We start from the raw sequence: 18,811 nt of genomic DNA on the forward strand, positions 1-18,811 counted from the left end.
CAGAACCAGCCAACACTCCTAACCTGTGTATCCAGAGTGTATAGGCCCGGGCCTCTTGCAGCTGAGCACTAGAACCAGGCAACGCTCCTAACCTGTGTATCCAGAGTGTATAGGCCCGGGCCACTTGCTGCTAAGCACCAGAACCAGCCAACGTCTAACCTGTGTATCCAGAGTGTATAGGCCCGGGCCTCTTGCAGCTGAGCACTAGAACCATCCAACGCTCTTAACCTGTGTATCCAGAGTGTATAGGCCCGGGGCTCTTTCAGCTGAGCACTAGAACCAGCCAACGCTCCTAACCTGTGTATCCAGAGTGTATGGGTCCGATCCTCTTGCAGCTGAACACTAGAACCAGCAAACACTCATAACCTGTGTATCCAGAGTGTATAGGCCTGGGCCTCTTGCAGCTGAGCACTAGTACCAGCCAACACTCCTAACCTGTGTATCCAGCGTGTATAGGCCCGGGGCTCTTGCAGCTGAGCACCAGAACCAGCCAACACTCCTAACCTGTGTATCTAGCGTGTATAGGCCCGGGCCTCTTGCAGCTGAGTACCAGAACCAGCCAACACTCCTAACCTGTGTATCCAGAGTGTATAGGCCCGGGCCTCTTGCAGCTGAGCACTAGAACCAGCCAACGCTCCTAACCTGTGTATCCAGAGTGTATAGGCCCGGGGCTCTTGCAGCTGAGCAGCAGAACCAGCTAACGCTCCTAACCTGTGTATCCAGAGTGTATAGGCCTGGGCCTCTTGCAGCTGAACACTAGAACCAGCCAACACGCATAACCTGTGTATCCAGAGTGTATGGGCCCGATCCTCTTGCAGCTGAACACTAGAACCAGCCAACACTCTTAACCTGTGTATCCAGAGTGTATGGGCCCGATCCTCTTGCAGCTGTGCACTAGAACCAGCCAACACAACCTGTGTATCCAGAGTGTATGGGCCCGATCCTCTTGCAGCTGAACACTAGAACCAGCCAACACTCATAACCTGTGTATCCAGAGTGTATGGGCCCGATCCTCTTGCAGCTGTGCACTAGAACCAGCCAACACTCTTAACCTGTGTATCCAGAGTGTATAGGCCTGGGCCTCTTGCAGCTGTGCACCAGAACCAGCCAACACTCCTAACCTGTGTATCCAGAGTGTATAGGCCCGGGGCTCTTGCAGCTGAGCAGCAGAACCAGCCAACACTCTTAACCTGTGTATCCAGAGTGTATAGGCCTGGGCCTCTTGCAGCTGAACACTAGAACCAGCCAACACGCTTAACCTGTGTATCCAGAGTGTATGGGCCCGATCCTCTTGCAGCTGAACACTAGAACCAGCCAAAACTCTTAACCTGTGTATCCAGAGTGTATGGGCCCGATCCTCTTGCAGCTGTGCACTAGAACCAGCCAACACAACCTGTGTATCCAGAGTGTATGGGCCCGATCCTCTTGCAGCTGAACACTAGAATCAGCCAACACTCATAACCTGTGTATCCAGAGTGTATGGGCCCGATCCTCTTGCAGCTGTGCACTAGTACCAGCCAACACTCTTAACCTGTGTATCCAGAGTGTATAGGCCTGGGCCTCTTGCAGCTGTGCACCAGAACCAGCCAACACTCCTAACCTGTGTATCCAGAGTGTATGGGTCCGATCCTCTTGCAGCTGAACACTAGAACCAGCCAACACTCATAACCTGTGTATCCAGAGTGTATGGGCCCGATCCTCTTGCAGCTGAACACTAGAACCAGCCAACACTCATAACCTGTGTATCCAGAGTGTATGGGCCCGATCCTCTTGCAGCTGAACACTAGAACCAGCCAACACTCATAACCTGTGTATCCAGAGTGTATGGGCCCGGGGCTCTTTCAGCTGTGCACCAGAACCAGCCAACACTCCTAACCTGTGTATCCAGCATGTATAGGCCCGGGCCTCTTGCAGCTGAGTACCAGAACCAGCCAACACTCCTAACCTGTGTATCCAGAGTGTATAGGCCCGGGCCTCTTGCAGCTGAGCACTAGAACCAGGCAACGCTCCTAACCTGTGTATCCAGAGTGTATAGGCCCGGGCCACTTGCTGCTAAGCACCAGAACTAGCCAACGTCTAACCTGTGTATCCAGAGTGTATAGGCCCGGGCCTCTTGCAGCTGAGCACTAGAACCATCCAAAGCTCTTAACCTGTGTATCCAGAGTGTATAGGCCCGGGGCTCTTTCAGCTGAGCACTAGAACCAGCCAACGCTCCTAACCTGTGTATCCAGAGTGTATGGGTCCGATCCTCTTGCAGCTGAACACTAGAACCAGCAAACACTCATAACCTGTGTATCCAGAGTGTATAGGCCTGGGCCTCTTGCAGCTGAGCACTAGTACCAGCCAACACTCCTAACCTGTGTATCCAGCGTGTATACGCCCGGGGCTCTTTCAGCTGTGCACCAGAACCAGCCAACACTCCTAACCTGTGTATCCAGCGTGTATAGGCCCGGGCCTCTTGCAGCTGAGTACCAGAACCAGCCAACACTCCTAACCTGTGTATCCAGAATGTATAGGCCCGGGCCTCTTGCAGCTGAGCACTAGAACCAGCCAACGCTCCTAACCTGTGTATCCAGAGTGTATAGGCCCGGGCCACTTGCTGCTAAGCACCAGAACCAGCCAACGTCTAACCTGTGTATCCAGAGTGTATAGGCCCGGGCCTCTTGCAGCTGAGCACTAGAACCATCCAACGCTCTTAACCTGTGTATCCAGAGTGTATAGGCCCGGGGCTCTTTCAGCTGAGCACTAGAACCAGCCAACGCTCCTAACCTGTGTATCCAGAATGTATAGGCCTGGGGCTCTTGCAGCTGAGCACTAGAACTAGCCAACGCTCTTAACCTGTGTATCCAGTGTGTATGGGTCCGATCCTCTTTCAGCTGAGCACTAGAACCATCCAACGCTCCTAACCTGTGTATCCAGAGTGTATAGGCCCGGGCCACTTGCTGCTAAGCACCAGAACCAGCCAACGCTTTTAACCTGTGTATCCAGAGTGTATAGGCGGAGACTCTTGCAGCTGAGCACCAGAACCAGCCAACGTCTAACCTGTGTATCCAGAGTGTATAGGCCCGGGCCTCTTGCAGCTGAGCACTAGAACCATCCAACGCTCTTAACCTGTGAGCCCAGAGTGTATAGGCCCGGGGCTCTTTCAGCTGAGCACTAGAACCAGCCAACGCTCCTAACCTGTGTATCCAGAGTGTATAGGCCGGGCCTCCTGCTGAGCACCAGAACCAGCCAACGCTCCTAACCTGTGTATCCAGAGTGGAAGGGCCGGGCCTCTTGCAGCTGAGCACTAGAACCAGCCAACGCTCCTAACCTGTGTATCCAGAGTGTATAGGCCTGGGCCTCTTGCAGCTGAGCACTAGAACCATCCAACGCTTTTAACCTGTGTATCCAGAGTGTATAGGCGGAGACTCTTGCAGCTGAGCAGCAGCACCAGCCAACGCTCCTAACCTGTGGATCCAGAGTGTATAGGCCTGGGCCTCTTGCAGCTGAGCACTAGAACCATCCAACGCTTTTAACCTGTGTATTCAGAGTGTATAGGCGGAGACTCTTGCAGCTGTGCACCAGAACCAGCCAACACTCCTAACCTGTGTATCCAGAGTGTATGCCAGGACACAAGTCTTAAAAAAAGAAGTGTGGGACGCCGACGTCACGACAGGAAGTGACGTCACGAAAGGTGGCTTGCACCGTCAGACTCATTGCCTCCCCTCGCTCACCCCTTAGATGCGATTGCATCAGAGAAGCCAGCGCTTGAGCAGCGTTGTGAATGGGCTCTCTTGCCCCAGAGAGGCCAAAGAGTGAATGTGTGGTTCTATTTGCTGCAGTTATTGAGCTCCCGGTAAAATAAGTGGTTGGACGCCGTCCACCCGCGTGGTACCCCGACTCGAGCCCTGGTGTATGCACCAAAAGGCAGAAGGCAGGGAAGGTGTGATGCAAACAATCTATGAAATGATGCCTCCGCCGGTCCCGAAGCTGTGATGGATGGGGGGGGGGCGGTCCCCCGCCCCCTCCCCCCCCCCCCCCCCCCCCCGCAGCTGCCCGCACAGATGGTCCTTAAGCACATTGGAAGCAAAGACCCGGGGGATTAATCCGCTCCGCGGGCCCCGCAGATTGACAGCCTCCCGGAGTCCAGCGCTTTTCATTTCTGAAATCCGCAGTGGTTTCAGAGCAGGTGATTCCTGTTTGATGAAACTGCCCTCAAAAGCCCCGAAGCATCTGAGATGTGCCATTGGGTCCGATGCAAAGCACTACATTAATCATAGAAAAAGTGGATTTGCCTATATGGACATAAACACATCTTTCCGGAATAGCATACCTACTGATAGCGCCGGTGCACTGCCACACACAAACACATGACCACGTACACACGCACACAGACCCAGTCACGTACACACAGACAAGTGATGCGCCATTGGAGACGCAAATTCAACCATACAGAGGTACTCCGAGTGGGGCGTGCACTTACTCCCACTCACACAGGCACAGACACACAAGGAGCATCGACACAGACGTGAATGCACCCACGCGCTCATACGTACATAAACAACATACAGATACACAGACACATATAGACACGCACACTAATATACACACACACACAACAGACAATAGACATTAATATATGTTAGAGTTAACCCCGTGAGGCCTCACAAGGGCATACTCAGCACGCAGGTACACAATCATCACAACACACACAGATACAGACACACGGGCGTCTCCTGGGGACGTTTCAGTTGACAAGTTACAGATCTTTTCTCGGGTGCACCTGCTGCTGTGCAGCCTGTTTGGCACCCACTGAGCTGCTGAGGGGGGCGTTCCCTTTAATGCCCCTACACCCAGAGTCGATTCTGGCGCGATACAAGCCCTTAAATAAATAAATTGATGTATGGGGTCTGGCGGTTTCTGTTGACGTCTGTGTTCTTTGGCCTTTTCAGCAGGACAAAAAAAAAAAGCTAATGCGCAGTGAAGAGGTTAATAAAAAATGGAACGTTACAGACAAACGCGTCAATAAAGGTAGAATCCACCGCCCGGCGCGTGCCCATAGACACCTCGGCGTGGACCGCACCCACCCCCACCGCACAGACACGCTGCGCTTGTGGTTTCTTAGCACAGAAACTTCAAACCCGTTGCCATGGCGACCCCTCCTCTCCGACAGGGGATAGTGGTGAGGACTCAGCCCATGTGGTGCCTGGCAGCCAATCAGAGGGCTCACATCCTCCTCCTCCCAGCCATCGCCCCACGCGAGGCGCTTTTAGGCTTGTATAGGAATGGGTGCCACTGCCATTACTCACAACCCCCCCCCCCCCCCCACCCTCTCTACAGACCCCCTCTCATCCTTCAGTTCCACCCCCTCGAGTCTGACAGAACAATGCCTGCAGACACCGCACCCAACGTTAGCACGATAACGGCAGCCTTTCGCTACAAGGTAGCTTAGTGGGTAATGTTCCAACTACTGTTCGCGCGTTCTAGTCCCGCTGAACACTGTTTCATGCTTCCGAGATCGACAAAGTTACAACCGTAGCCATATCTAAATGAAACTCATTTGGAGATGAACTCTAAATCGCAGTTATGATTGCCATCATCGTTATCTTTGGCATCAGTATTACCTTTGTCGTTCCTAGTATTATTATTTGTATTTTTGTGGCAGATTTGGGGGAGGGCAGCACACGGGGTATGCATGCCTGCACTAAATATATAACTGTGCCATAACGCGTCGACCCAGCAGCGCTGTACAAGTCAAAGCGCCTTCATCATCTTGCAGACTGAAGAACAGGCGGGGCGGGGAGGCTCAGCAGCCAATCAGATCACTCACGATGCACGCCCTTCAATTGAAAGTGCTGTGTGAAAATGCATGAAGTGGGCTCTCCGTTCATAAAAACACTGCTTAATTTGGGCCGGTGCTCAGGTGCCGGCGCTTATATTTAATCCTCAGACTTTGACCCAGAACAAGAAAGAGAAAGGTAGCAAAGGGGAAAAGAACGAGGAAGAAAAAGATAGGAAAACGGAGAAAAAGCAGCAAGAACCAGCAGTGAGTAAGAAAGAGAGACAGGAAGAGCAGGTGGAAGAAAGAGTCCCGGGGTGGAATCAAGACGAGGCTGTCTCGGCGTTAGTAATGCCGACATTCGGCAGAAGCAGCGCCAGGCCCCCTAAGAACGGCTCTGCGTTTATAGTTTTAACGAATCAAGCTTTGCATAAAATGCGGAGCAGCACCTGATGGGGCCAGGAGCCGCCGCCCCCACCCATCCCTTGTTTCTAACGCCCCAGCCGGTGCTGCTCGGGTGCAAGAGAAGGTTTGCAAGCTGCTTCCAACGGGAGAGATGCCCCAGGCCCTTTAAAAGCCTCGGTCCCTTTAAACACAGACGCCCCCTGTGGGCGGAGTTGGTTCATGCCTGGACGGCATACAGATGACGTGGCCCAAGGTAGCAGGACCAGCTGGGCCAGCGAGGCCAGACTCACGTTCATCTGGTAAACGCTGCAGGAGGGTTGGACTGGGATTGCATGATGCCTTTCTGCAAAGCACTGCGTCGGCGAAGATTTTTTTTTAAAGAAAGGGGGTGGGGGTTCTCTGACAAAGGCATGTTTTCTTAACTTTGTTTAGAGGAAGAAAAAAATGCACGGATTAGTTCACACTGGTGAAACTCACCTGAAAAACAAGCGAGGCCACTTTTGCTCAGCCCCCCTGCCCCCGCTCAATCTGCATACATTAATGGGCCCCCCAGCTGGAGAAGGGGAGTGACACCTCTGCCCTTTGATAAAAGGGAGGTAATGGACGCCCATCTGCCTCCAGAAAGGTGACTCAGGCACCCACTGGGCTGCTGGCTGCATTCGAACAACACAGACACAGTCCAAATCGACCCCCCCACCAGGCTGCCCAAAAAAGCAGCCCACAGCTGGAACTCGGATACCGGCCCCTCGCCCGAGTGCCCGCGTTACCAATCTGACCCTGGCTGCCGGATACAAGATTATGGGTCGACCTAGTGCTGGGCTTCGGTGACAGAAAATCTTCAAATGTGTGGGGGAAGAAGGAAGGCCTTGGCACGGTGGTACATCTGCCGGCCGGGGTTCTTCCAGCATACTCTGTGGTGCAGGAACAATGACTAGACCAGGGGCGCCGCCATCAATGTTACATCACTGAAGTCACAGGGATCATGAGACGTCCGAGGGTCACACAAAGAGCAAGAGTCACGCCCATCCACAGGAGAGTGTAAGAGGGTAGTAGGCAGCTGGAGTTGCATTTCACAGCAGCTGGTCAAATACATTACTAAAGCCTGCTGTGGCAGCGCCCTCTCATTTAAAGGCGCAGATTCTCCATTCAAATCGCCCCTAGTTTGCAGAGACAGGCCGTTTTAATGATAAATCTTTATAGTGTATAAATGATAACTGGGAAATCGGGGTTCAGTCAACATTTATCTTTGATCATCCCGAGTAAAGTGCCCTCATTTGTTTTGATCCTATTAAAATCCTTGTTTCCATCTCACTTCAGTTCCAAAAAAGGAGCTTCATTTGTGCTTTCCTAACTGCGGATATATTTTGAAACATTTGTGCGGTTCATTTGCATTTATTGAAAATCTTATTATCTGTTACCAAAAACTGAGATCCTGCAGCCTATCCTTTCACACTCCATGCACCCCAGACAGATATTCACACAGTTCACATTACAAAATCCTCTCCCCTTACAGTCAGAGAAAGTAAACACATGTTCCCTCTGTGTTTGAATGAGCAGCAAATGAGACTAGTTAAAAAATAAAGGCATCTTTGTTGCTCATTCACCTTCTGAACTCCAGTATGTCAGATTTGGGGGTGCTGCAGCACCTCCCACGCCCCTACTTCCAAGCCCTTAATTTCCATTGAGATGCAAATGTACGGCAGCAAAAGAGAACACCTTCTGGGGACTGTCCTCTGCGAGATAGTGGTGCATATTTGCAGTTGTTACAGTATAAACTCATGACTACAAGTACCAAATGGAACAGAGTAGCAAGGATGTGATGCACTGTTCAAACAAGACGTGAGCGCCTTATGATCTTTGCCTCTAGTGAGAAGTCTGTGTGTCATAAGGAGCCTGGCAGTGTGTATGCAGAACACAGGCTCAAGGTATGCAGAATGCCCGGTTACTCACCGGTAATACTCATTACTCCGAGTCCTGGTCTCCCCATCCCATTCCTGAGCCCTTCCCTCCCTCCCTGGGTTACTTTGTGGCTTTGAGGTGATTGTTTCGCTTTCTGGGTTTATTTTCTTTGGTATTCTCAGGATGTTTCTTCCAGGCACTTCCCCCTTTATTGTCACGTGATAGTGACGCCATATTGGGGGAAGTGCAAAAGCTCAGCTAGGTTATAGTTTTCTGTGGAGCAGACTAGCTGCTGACTGTGAAGGAATGGGACGGGGAGACTGGACAAGGAGGTAATGACCTGTTCCAGAGTGCATCAGAAGCCATGGCCAGTTTGGGCTACTAAAGTCTGACATGGTCACCGAGAACTCTACCCCTAGTTTGAGATGTAGAGTGTAACAAGGAGGCAGGCAGTGTGTCTTTACAGCAGGAGTGGAGGACTGCAAGTACCAGAATGCAGTAGTACAGTGGTTCCCAAACTTTTGACTCCTGAGGACCCCCATTGAGTCACCACTGGAAGCCGGGGACCCCCAAGCAATTTGTATGAGTTAAATTTCAAATATTAAAACAGTAATTTAAAAAAAAACACGTGTTCACACAAAACAAATACTCAAAGTACTAAGGATTTTGGGGCCAGATGTACGACCATTTCATTTAGCGCCTCGCAATTGGCGACACAATGCAAGTGGCAAATTGCGAGTCGCTAAATGAAATGTACAACAGTGTGTTAACACTGTTTGGGATTCCCAATGGGGTCGCAAATTGCGGGGCTCATTAATATTAATGAGCCTCTCGCAATTTGCGAGCCCATTGGAAATGCCCACCCTCGAAGGGATGGTGGCCTGCCGGGCTCAGCAGGCCACCATGTCTGGGACTGCTTTTAAATAAAGCAGTTGTTTAAAAAATGGAGCCCGTTTACCATGCATTTAAAAAAAAAAAGAAAATGAAACGTTTTAGTTTCATTTTTTAAGGGCAGGCAGAGGTCCCTGGGACCTCAGCCTGCCCTTAAAAAATAATTTTGCATGCATTTGCAAAGGGGAAGGGGTCCCCTGGGGACCCCTTCCTATTTGCAAATGCATTACCATCTACTTGAAGTAGGTGGTAATTGCAAGTGTTTTGCGACCGAAAAACATTTGTACATGGTTTTGAGACTCGCTATTTGGAAGGGAATGCCCCTTCCAAATAGCAATTTGCAAAACCTATTTAGCGAGTGACAAACAAATTGCGACTCGCGAAATTGGCTATTTACATGGCCCAATAGGTTTTTGCATGCGCAAATGGGATCACGAACCCATTCGCGCATATAAAAACGGATTGTACATCTGGCCCTTAGTATTTTATATTGAAGGAACAGCACCTCTGTCACATGGATTTAATTTGTTTTATAGCATCTCTCATACCATTGTAGGATGTCAGAGCACTTTACATCTCACACACACACAGAGACATTGAATCATTCATGTAAATCAGAATATAAAATGTTACATAAGGTAAAGGGGACTACAAAGATTACATGTCATTCATACTGGTAGGCATTTTTAAAAAGTGCTTGGTATGGAAAAGCACAAACTCCGGATTAACATAACACATTGGCTAGTAACATTAAAAATTTATTTCCGCCCAAATAAATCTTTTTAGCAGCATCAGGATAATGAATAACTGAGAAAAAACATAAGTTACTAACTGGTACCATGCAGTTTGCAAGCAGCTCTTTGATGGCAGTTTATAGGCCCCTCTGCTAGATTACGATTGCCACTTATGAAATGCACAGTAACAAAATAATCTCTGTGACAAAAGCAGTAACCACGAACCTATGCACATAAAATACTGCTTTTCTAAAATGCATGTTACACGTTCTTTGCAGTAGGCACATTAACCCTCTGTGCTACATTAGTTAAGTCAAAGCTGCCACTGAACAAAACTCGCCTCTCAGCAGGTACATTAATCACTGGAATTATCTTGACACTTTTATTGTTGCTGGAAAGCTTCTAATTACACAAGAAACTTTTCTGTGCTTTTAAAACTGCTGCCTACGGACCCCCAGGGGATGTGTCACGGACCCCTGGGGGTCCGCGGACCACAGTTTGGGAAACACTGCAGTAGTACATTGAGAACCAGATGAGTTGTTGGAGTCTGACTTGGTCACCTTGAGAACTCTACCCCTAATTAGAGATATAGGGGTTTATTGCGATGTCGATCGGAGTTGCCTCCGACCCATACTGTCCCAGACTCAGGACCGACCAACCTGCGGTCGGTGGTTCCCACCGCCTGATTACTAAGCGGCCGGACAAAGTTTGGTCGTATACTCCCATTTGTCTATGGGAGCTTGTATTACGGCCGTAAACCGGCCATAATACAGGCTCCCATGAAGAAATGTGTGTGTGTGTAAAAACCTGCACCCTGTGGCAGGCACTCCATGGCGCCTGCCACACAGTGTGTGGATTTACAGGGGGGGCACCATAGGTACCCCTTCGGCCAACAACCGTAGGCAAGTGATCCCTGCTAGGGGACCCCAAAGTTTCTTTCAGACAGCCTTTCCTTGTCAGACAGGCTGGCAAGGAAAGGCTGTGGGAAACCAACATTGTAATCCTGACGGCTGTAACGCTGTCCATAGGGGATTACGGTACAGTTTCGACTGGCAGGAAGACTCTGAGAGCCGGTCAGTACCGAGGTGACAGGCCAGTTTACGTTTACAAAGTCGACATCGTAATCGAGTGGTCGGAACACAGACCAACCCTGTGGGTCGGAAAGCCTCAGACCGAGGTCGGATAGCTTCCGACTAGTGTTTGGAGGCTTTCTGACCAACATAGTAATCGGCCCCATAGAGTGTTATCAGGAGGCAGGCAGTGTGTCTTTACAGCAGATGCGGGTTACAAACCAAAAACTACGAGTACCAGCGTGCAACAGTACAACGACAGCCGGCTGAGATGTTCAAGTTGAAAAGGGCACCTAGAGATGCCTGCTTCTACATATAGATGCAGTATGCTATCAGTAGGCTGTCAGTGTGCTTTAACGCCAGATGCACGCTATACAACAAGCTACTACAAGTCCCAGAATGCACCAGTCGAGCTGCTAAGCCTGCCAAGGCGACCCTGAGCTCCCAGTCCCCAGTCAGAAGCTGGCTGGTAGTGTGTTCTGACAGGAGGGTGCTGGCTGTGCAGCAGCAGCAGCGACATCCTCCCCCCCTCCCCCACACACACACTCACCCCTCCACCCCCCACACACACACCCCTCCCAATCCTTGTAGAATCAGCTGGACTCCTAATTCTATCCATTAGCTGGACACAGGAGGCCAGCCCTCGGGTGAATTGGCTCTCAAAGGGAAGCGGGGGCAGCCAGAGTGAGAGGGGAGGGGGGCGGGGGAGGGCATGTGTCAGGCCCGGCACTGCGCACCAGGACACCAGCGCGTCCGCCTCATCACGAGCACACGTGCCCGCTGCCGGAGCCAGGCAAGCCCAGCTGTTCGTCAGTGCGGGGTGTATCACACCAGCTGCGCCACGTGAAGTGTCCCAATACAAGGATCAGTGAAGGCCCTGGAGCTCGCGTGTGTGTGCGTGCCGCGCGTGTGTGTTTGTGTTCTGGCGGGTACTTGCGTTTGGGTGTGTGTCTGTATGTCGGTGTGCGTGTCTGCGGCCGGCCTGTGTATGGCTTAGCTCTGTGTGTGGGTGCGGGCGTGTGTTTATGGATCTTTATGGATTTATGAAGCAAGAACTTGATCCAAGAGCAATCGAGCACTTTACAAGGCAGGAGAGTGAAAGGACTCACGGGCTGAGGTATTAAACAGATGCACGGCATGGCTGGGGAAATCAGGGAGGGGCTCGGCTGTGTTTTTGAATGTGTGTGTGCGCCTGTGAATCTGTGTTGTTTGTGTGTGAGCTTGGGTGTGAACCTGAGTAAGTGTGTGTGTGTTTGTGGGTGTGTACGAGATGAGAGTACTTGGGTGTGCGTGTGTGTGTTGATCTGTGGTTTTGAGTGAGTCAGCATGATAATGTACCTGTGTGTGGATGTGGGTTTGCAAGTGTGCATGTGTGAGTTAAGTGTATGTGTGTGTATGGATGTGAGTGTGTGTTTGTGCATGAGAAGGTGTGGTTCGTATGCTGTGGAAAGGGGGCGGGGAGAGGTGCCGATGAGCGGCGCAAGCCCCCTCCCAGCAGACACCCAGCCTCTCTCTCTCTTTGTGCTGTAGGCGTCTGCGGTTGCCTTGGCTGTCACCAGCTCGGGTCGCTCACGCCCCATGCTCGGGCCGTCGAAGGCGTACATTGAATGGGTCCCACCAAGCAAGCGAGTAGCTCTTTCACACTTGCGGTGCACGCATGCAACCAGCACGTCTATTCCACAGTGCACGCAAACTACACTGTCCCTATGCAATATATATTTCAACCAATGGGAGGCCGAGAAGATCGCTTCCTCATCCTGCTCTGCTGCTCAGCAGCCAATTAGCATCTAAGCAGGACAATGCATAGGTGAATGAAAATGCCGTAGCACGTGCTGCACTTTTACTGACGCCCTCTGTGACTTGTCAATAACATTCCATTTGCAGCCAGCTGTCCTCTGGCAGCTGAAGACTGCGCAGAGCAGCTGAAAACACCGACTCCTCCAGGCAGGCTATATTTTATTTTTAAAAAATAATCCAAAAACGCCTTCACAATACTCCATTACTAACTGACATAGATACACAATGCTCTCCTTATGTTTTAAATCAAACAAGCAAACTATCTTGTGCATCAATCCCATTACTACTTTCAATAAACCATTTCCCGTTTGAAAACATATCTTTTTTCTTGTCTGCCGACCCAAAACTACATTTGTCAAAAGACTTAACTGTGGCAAAGCTCAGCAATGCAGTCACAGGGATCTGGTGAAATCTGCAACCCCCTCAGCTGCAGCCTTGTGTTCTATTATCATGTTTTATTATAACGTTTTCAGAATCCCGCATGTCAAATGTAGCCCATACCATAAGATTGATATTTCTGTATTATTATTCTTATCATATTCTGTAGTTCTCAGATAGCTGTGGATCAGCAAGCCTCACACATATCCTTGTTGTTTATTGTCAACTACTCAGTGGAGTGCAATAAAAGCCCTTCAACTTATTCATGCATTCAGCATATATATGTATACCCTTTCCATATAGTTATGTATGTTTATCACTTTACTCCTACTGAAGAAAGAAAGAAAAAAAGAAAGAAAGAAAGAAAGAAAGAAAGAAAGAAATCAAGAAAGAAAGAAAGAAATCAAGAAAGTCTTCAACTTCCTTCAAGGCACTACCCTATATCTCACCTTATAACTCTCTCAATATATCCTCTACCTCCAATCCTTGACTTACCCCAAGCCTCATTCTACTGCTATGATCTCCCTATTAACCCTTTCTAGACTCTTCCTTCCTCTATCCCTCCTGTCTCCTCTTCAATCCTACTAACAGACTCCCATGTCCACTGCTCAAATTAACAATTTATATTCCCCTATACTAATCCACCACTGATCCTTTGGGTTCCAGAGTAGCGTGCTACTGGCCGAAAAGCACATCAACACCTCGTTTGAGGTAGTAAGCGCTATATAAATACAATTACATCATGGAGCATAGAAAAAATATTGGTAACGGCTTACAAGAGCGCACAGCGCAGAGTCCAGGTATTAGTAATAAGGCAATAAATCTATTAGGTGCTCTGGAAGAGGTGGGGGACTGGTTACCACAGTCTCCAAGACAAACCAATGGTCCAAACAAATACTGTGATCTTCCGAGCACTCAATCATATATCAAAGAGTCTTTATATAGTTTTCACTATATCTTTTAATGTCCAATCTTCTTTCCAATTCAATCCAATTTTCCTCAAATGATTATTCGCAGCCAACGCACGTTTCGTCAAGTCCGTTTAGGACTAGCGACTTCCTCAGGGCTGCAACCCAAATACACACAATCAGTTTTGAATTACACTCATTAAAGGTAACAAAACAAAATAATATCTACATTTTCAACATACATTAACTATTAATCATTCTTAATAGTTCCTCCGACCTCAACTTAGGTCCAATACGTGTTCACAAGTATTAACACACTGGTTACATAAAGAAGACCCAACTTTACCAAAACCGTGTTGATCACATCATTAATTGCAAATCGTATACATTACAAAATATCACAAGCTATAATTGCATATGGGTCATATGCGAAATAATTATATAGGGTAAAAGGTTTTGGTCCCTGATAACACCCTTAGCTTACAGGTTCTCTGATATATCTCCACAAACCACCTGTCTAAAACTCACCTATTTCCAATTACGTGTCCACACTTAATTTGTCCACATGTAGTAAACCCGATAGTTGTCAAGTATATATCTCCCCATCTGTAAATAAAATTGACAGATACTGCTGTCAAGTGCTAAACATAATGTTGAACTAATCAGGTAATAGCCAGTAGATCCAATGTGGGCAATATAGTTGTAGGTAAACCACTGTGGCACTCACCAGATTGTAATAAAATTGTTTATCAAGTAGTCTAGACTCCAACATCCGAGTAGATCGTAATCCAAAATGTTTTACAGTCACGTGACTAGGTCACTACCTAAAGTAAAGTAACAGCGCAATCAGTACTCTTAATTTAACATCTAACGATTTGAGCAAAGTAACATCAAACTACATATGTCTGTTCCATGTCTCTCACCTTGTACTTCAATATCAGCGTATCCCCTTTATTATATATATCTTCCAGTCTCTCATGTATTCTCACATAATTTGCCCACGTGTTCGTGTCTAGTAAGATAAAATAACAGGATATACTTGTAGACTCCAAAAACGCTATATTAAGTAGGTTCAAAGTAAAACTCATGTCGCGTGCTTACCATCAGTCAGTCCGAAGTATTCCGACTTTGGCGTTCAGCACGGGTGCCATCTTGGAGTGGCAATTTGTAGTAAATACCACGGGCGCCATCTTGTAGTGTCCAATTTTAGTCTTTAGCGCGGGTGCCATCTTGAAGTGACATTATTAACTAGTGCATGCGGGCGCCATCTTATAGTGGGTTTTGATTAACGTTGTAATATCCAACTATAGTATTCAACGCGAGTATCAACTTCAAGTGTTATTTATGACCAGTATATACAGGCGCCATCTTGTGAAGGGTACTAATTAACGTGAACCCAACGGATTCACAATAAAGTCAATATCCCGTTTTAGTTATCTCACTACTGTTTCGGACCATAATTATTATGTCATAGTAGTTCTTCGTTATTGTTAATAATATCCAAATATTTGGACAAGTTACAAGAGAAGTTAGGATTTGATTATCGTTCTCACAGTATTATATAAATTATTGTAGCAACTATTCCTTGCTAACACTCTCTACAACCTGCAAGCCACAGGGGTCCTCAGGTACACCACCACCTTTCCCCATAGTCATCTTTACATAGCATCCATCAAATTTAAGTGTTCATCAAGAAAAGACAATTCCGAGAGATAGTAGGTTTAAAAAAATCAGAATCAATTCAGTACTCGACCCCCATAGGTCAATACGTCAGTATATACTAACTCTGTGGGTCATTATACTTTCTCATCATATAGAGTTGTCAGTGTTGGGAGACAATTTATATACATAGAAAATAGAGAACAAATGGCACCAAACATACGACTTATATTTTTCTACTGTTATCCCTATACTCTCAACTTCCTAAGTAGAACGTTAATTAGTACCCTTCACAAGATGGCGCCTGTATATACTGGTCATAAATAACACTTGAAGTTGATACTCGCGTTGAATACTATAGTTGGATATTACAACGTTAATCAAAACCCACTATAAGATGGCGCCCGCATGCACTAGTTAATAATGTCACTTCAAGATGGCACCCGCGCTAAAGACTAAAATTGGACACTACAAGATGGCGCCCGTGGTATTTACTACAAATTGCCACTCCAAGATGGCACCCGTGCTGAACGCCAAAGTCGGAATACTTCGGACTGACTGATGGTAAGCACGCGACATGAGTTTTACTTTGAACCTACTTAATATAGCGTTTTTGGAGTCTACAAGTATATCCTGTTATTTTATCTTACTAGACACGAACACGTGGGCAAATTATGTGAGAATACATGAGAGACTGGAAGATATATATAATAAAGGGGATACGCTGATATTGAAGTACAAGGTGAGAGACATGGAACAGACATATGTAGTTTGATGTTACTTTGCTCAAATCGTTAGATGTTAAATTAAGAGTACTGATTGCGCTGTTACTTTACTTTAGGTAGTGACCTAGTCACGTGACTGTAAAACATTTTGGATTACGATCTACTCGGATGTTGGAGTCTAGACTACTTGATAAACAATTTTATTACAATCTGGTGAGTGCCACAGTGGTTTACCTACAACTATATTGCCCACATTGGATCTACTGGCTATTACCTGATTAGTTCAACATTATGTTTAGCACTTGACAGCAGTATCTGTCAATTTTATTTACAGATGGGGAGATATATACTTGACAACTATCGGGTTTACTACATGTGGACAAATTAAGTGTGGACACGTAATTGGAAATAGGTGAGTTTTAGACAGGTGGTTTGTGGAGATATATCAGAGAACCTGTAAGCTAAGGGTGTTATCAGGGACCAAAACCTTTTACCCTATATAATTATTTCGCATATGACCCATATGCAATTATAGCTTGTGATATTTTGTAATGTATACGATTTGCAATTAATGATGTGATCAACACGGTTTTGGTAAAGTTGGGTCTTCTTTATGTAACCAGTGTGTTAATACTTGTGAACACGTATTGGACCTAAGTTGAGGTCGGAGGAACTATTAAGAATGATTAACAGTTAATGTATGTTGAAAATGTAGATATTATTTTGTTTTGTTACCTTTAATGAGTGTAATTCAAAACTGATTGTGTGTATTTGGGTTGCAGCCCTGAGGAAGTCGCTAGTCCTAAACGGACTTGACGAAACGTGCGTTGGCTGCGAATAATCATTTGAGGAAAATTGGATTGAATTGGAAAGAAGATTGGACATTAAAAGATATAGTGAAAACTATATAAAGACTCTTTGATATATGATTGAGTGCTCGGAAGATCACAGTACATCATGGAGCATGGTGGTAATTCCTGGTAAGCCAGGCTGTTACTGGGCAGAATGTGAATTGATCGGATAATGACATGTCTGGCTGGTGAGTGGGTGCATAATAAAAGGTGGACACACAGCTGGCCTTTGGTGCTACTAATGCTGGGGCTAGGAAGAGACCAGCTAGGTAGGCACCTAGACCACCGTCTGCAGTGGGAGAGCAGGCCTCCCCCCCACCCCCCACACAAACAGCAAAACCTACCCCGGTGCTGGGTGGATGGGATGTGACTACATTTTCAACTATCTGAAAAGTGTTCAACTCAACGTGCAGTACAGGAATCGTGGATTCCAGCTCCGCTGTCCATAGTCAGGCCAGATGTCACTCACAACATGAGTGGAGGTGGGTTGCCGAAATAAGAGACTATGAGTCAGGGTACATATATAACTGAGACTCAGAGTCCACCCCTCTTACCTGATCGCTGTCCTGGCCCTGCAGGTGCTCCTTCCCCATGGGGTACTTGATCTCGACTCCGGGGGTCTTGTCCTCCCGCTCCCCCGGAGAGCTGATGGCCGAGCCCGACACCTCGCTGACGTCGCTGGCCGTCTCGTTGTCCCCGTCCAGGTCATGGCGGCTGCTGCTGCGCGAGGCCTTGGAGCCCTTCTTGCCCACGCTGTAGGCGTCGAAGTCAATGGTCTTGTTCTCGTAGGCGCCTTCCACCAGGCCGAACATGCCCCCGTACTTCACCCGGGGGGTCTGGGCCGTGGTGCCGGGCCGCGCCAGGTAGGCGGGCAGGTCGTCCTCTTTGGCGGCCCAGTTCCTCTTCCTGTCGGCCATCCTACCCCTGGCGTGCCTAGCAACCTCTGGCGTGCTGTGCAACCTCTGGTGTGCTGTGCAACCTCTGGCGTGCCGTGCAACCTCTGGTGTGCTGTGCAACCTCTGGTGTGCTGTGCAACCTCTGGCGCGCTTAGCAACCACTGGCGTGCCGTGCAACCACTGGCGTGCTGTGCAACCTCTGGCGCGCTTAGCAACCACTGGCGTGCTGTGCAACCAACAAGGCTAAGGATGCAAAGGTAAGGGGTGGTCTCTACAGTGCAAACACTCCCCCTGAGTATTATCTCTCCAAGAACAATGTATCCCTGTGCGAAAAAGAAAACAAAGGCTTTAAATTGGAAATCCGAAGCAGGGTGCCTAGTAGAGCCTCCCAGAAGTAGGGACTACGTCGAATCTTCAACAGAGACAAGGTTACAGATGAGGCTCGCTGCAAATCACTTAAAATGGAGATATAACTAATTCAAGAGGAGTGCGGGTCTCTCATGGAAATGCTAAGAGGGGGGCAGGCCAGGCATCCGCAGCTGTGACCACGAGATCTTCAGAAGAGGATGAACGATGCAGGGTACCAGCGCCCCGGATCAACCGCTGCCTCCCCAGACCTCGAGGAATGCTCCCTGCGCTCACCCAGCCCGCGGGGTTCAGCCCCTGCTCCGGAGGGGACCAGCGAGAACAAAGCGCCGGCTGCGTGACGTCACCAGGCGACAGAGCTCCCCCAGCCTGAGTGTGGGGGCAGCGAGGCAATGCAAAGCCTGGGCTCCCTGGGGGTGGGGGCAGGGGGGGCTGGATGGGATGTGCTGAGCAAGAGCAATCCACAAGACG

The 18,811-nt window shown here is 48.4% G+C and overlaps 1 protein-coding gene across 1 annotated transcript in view; it reads right to left on the minus strand.

Moving 5' to 3' along the window:
- The window catches only part of LOC144761988 (dihydropyrimidinase-related protein 1-like), a 242,652-nt gene extending 224,624 nt beyond the window's left edge, over positions 1-18,028 (minus strand). Inside the window, exon 1 of the mRNA XM_078647154.1 lies at positions 17,633-18,028. Within this exon, the coding sequence (XP_078503280.1) occupies positions 17,633-17,995 (363 nt within the window). The 5' untranslated portion in view covers positions 17,996-18,028. The remainder of the gene's footprint in view (positions 1-17,632) is intronic.
- Positions 18,029-18,811: the final 783 nt, after the last annotated feature.

This window comes from Lissotriton helveticus, chromosome 6 (assembly GCF_964261635.1).
Source record: "Lissotriton helveticus chromosome 6, aLisHel1.1, whole genome shotgun sequence".
Lineage (NCBI taxonomy): Eukaryota > Metazoa > Chordata > Amphibia > Caudata > Salamandridae > Lissotriton > Lissotriton helveticus.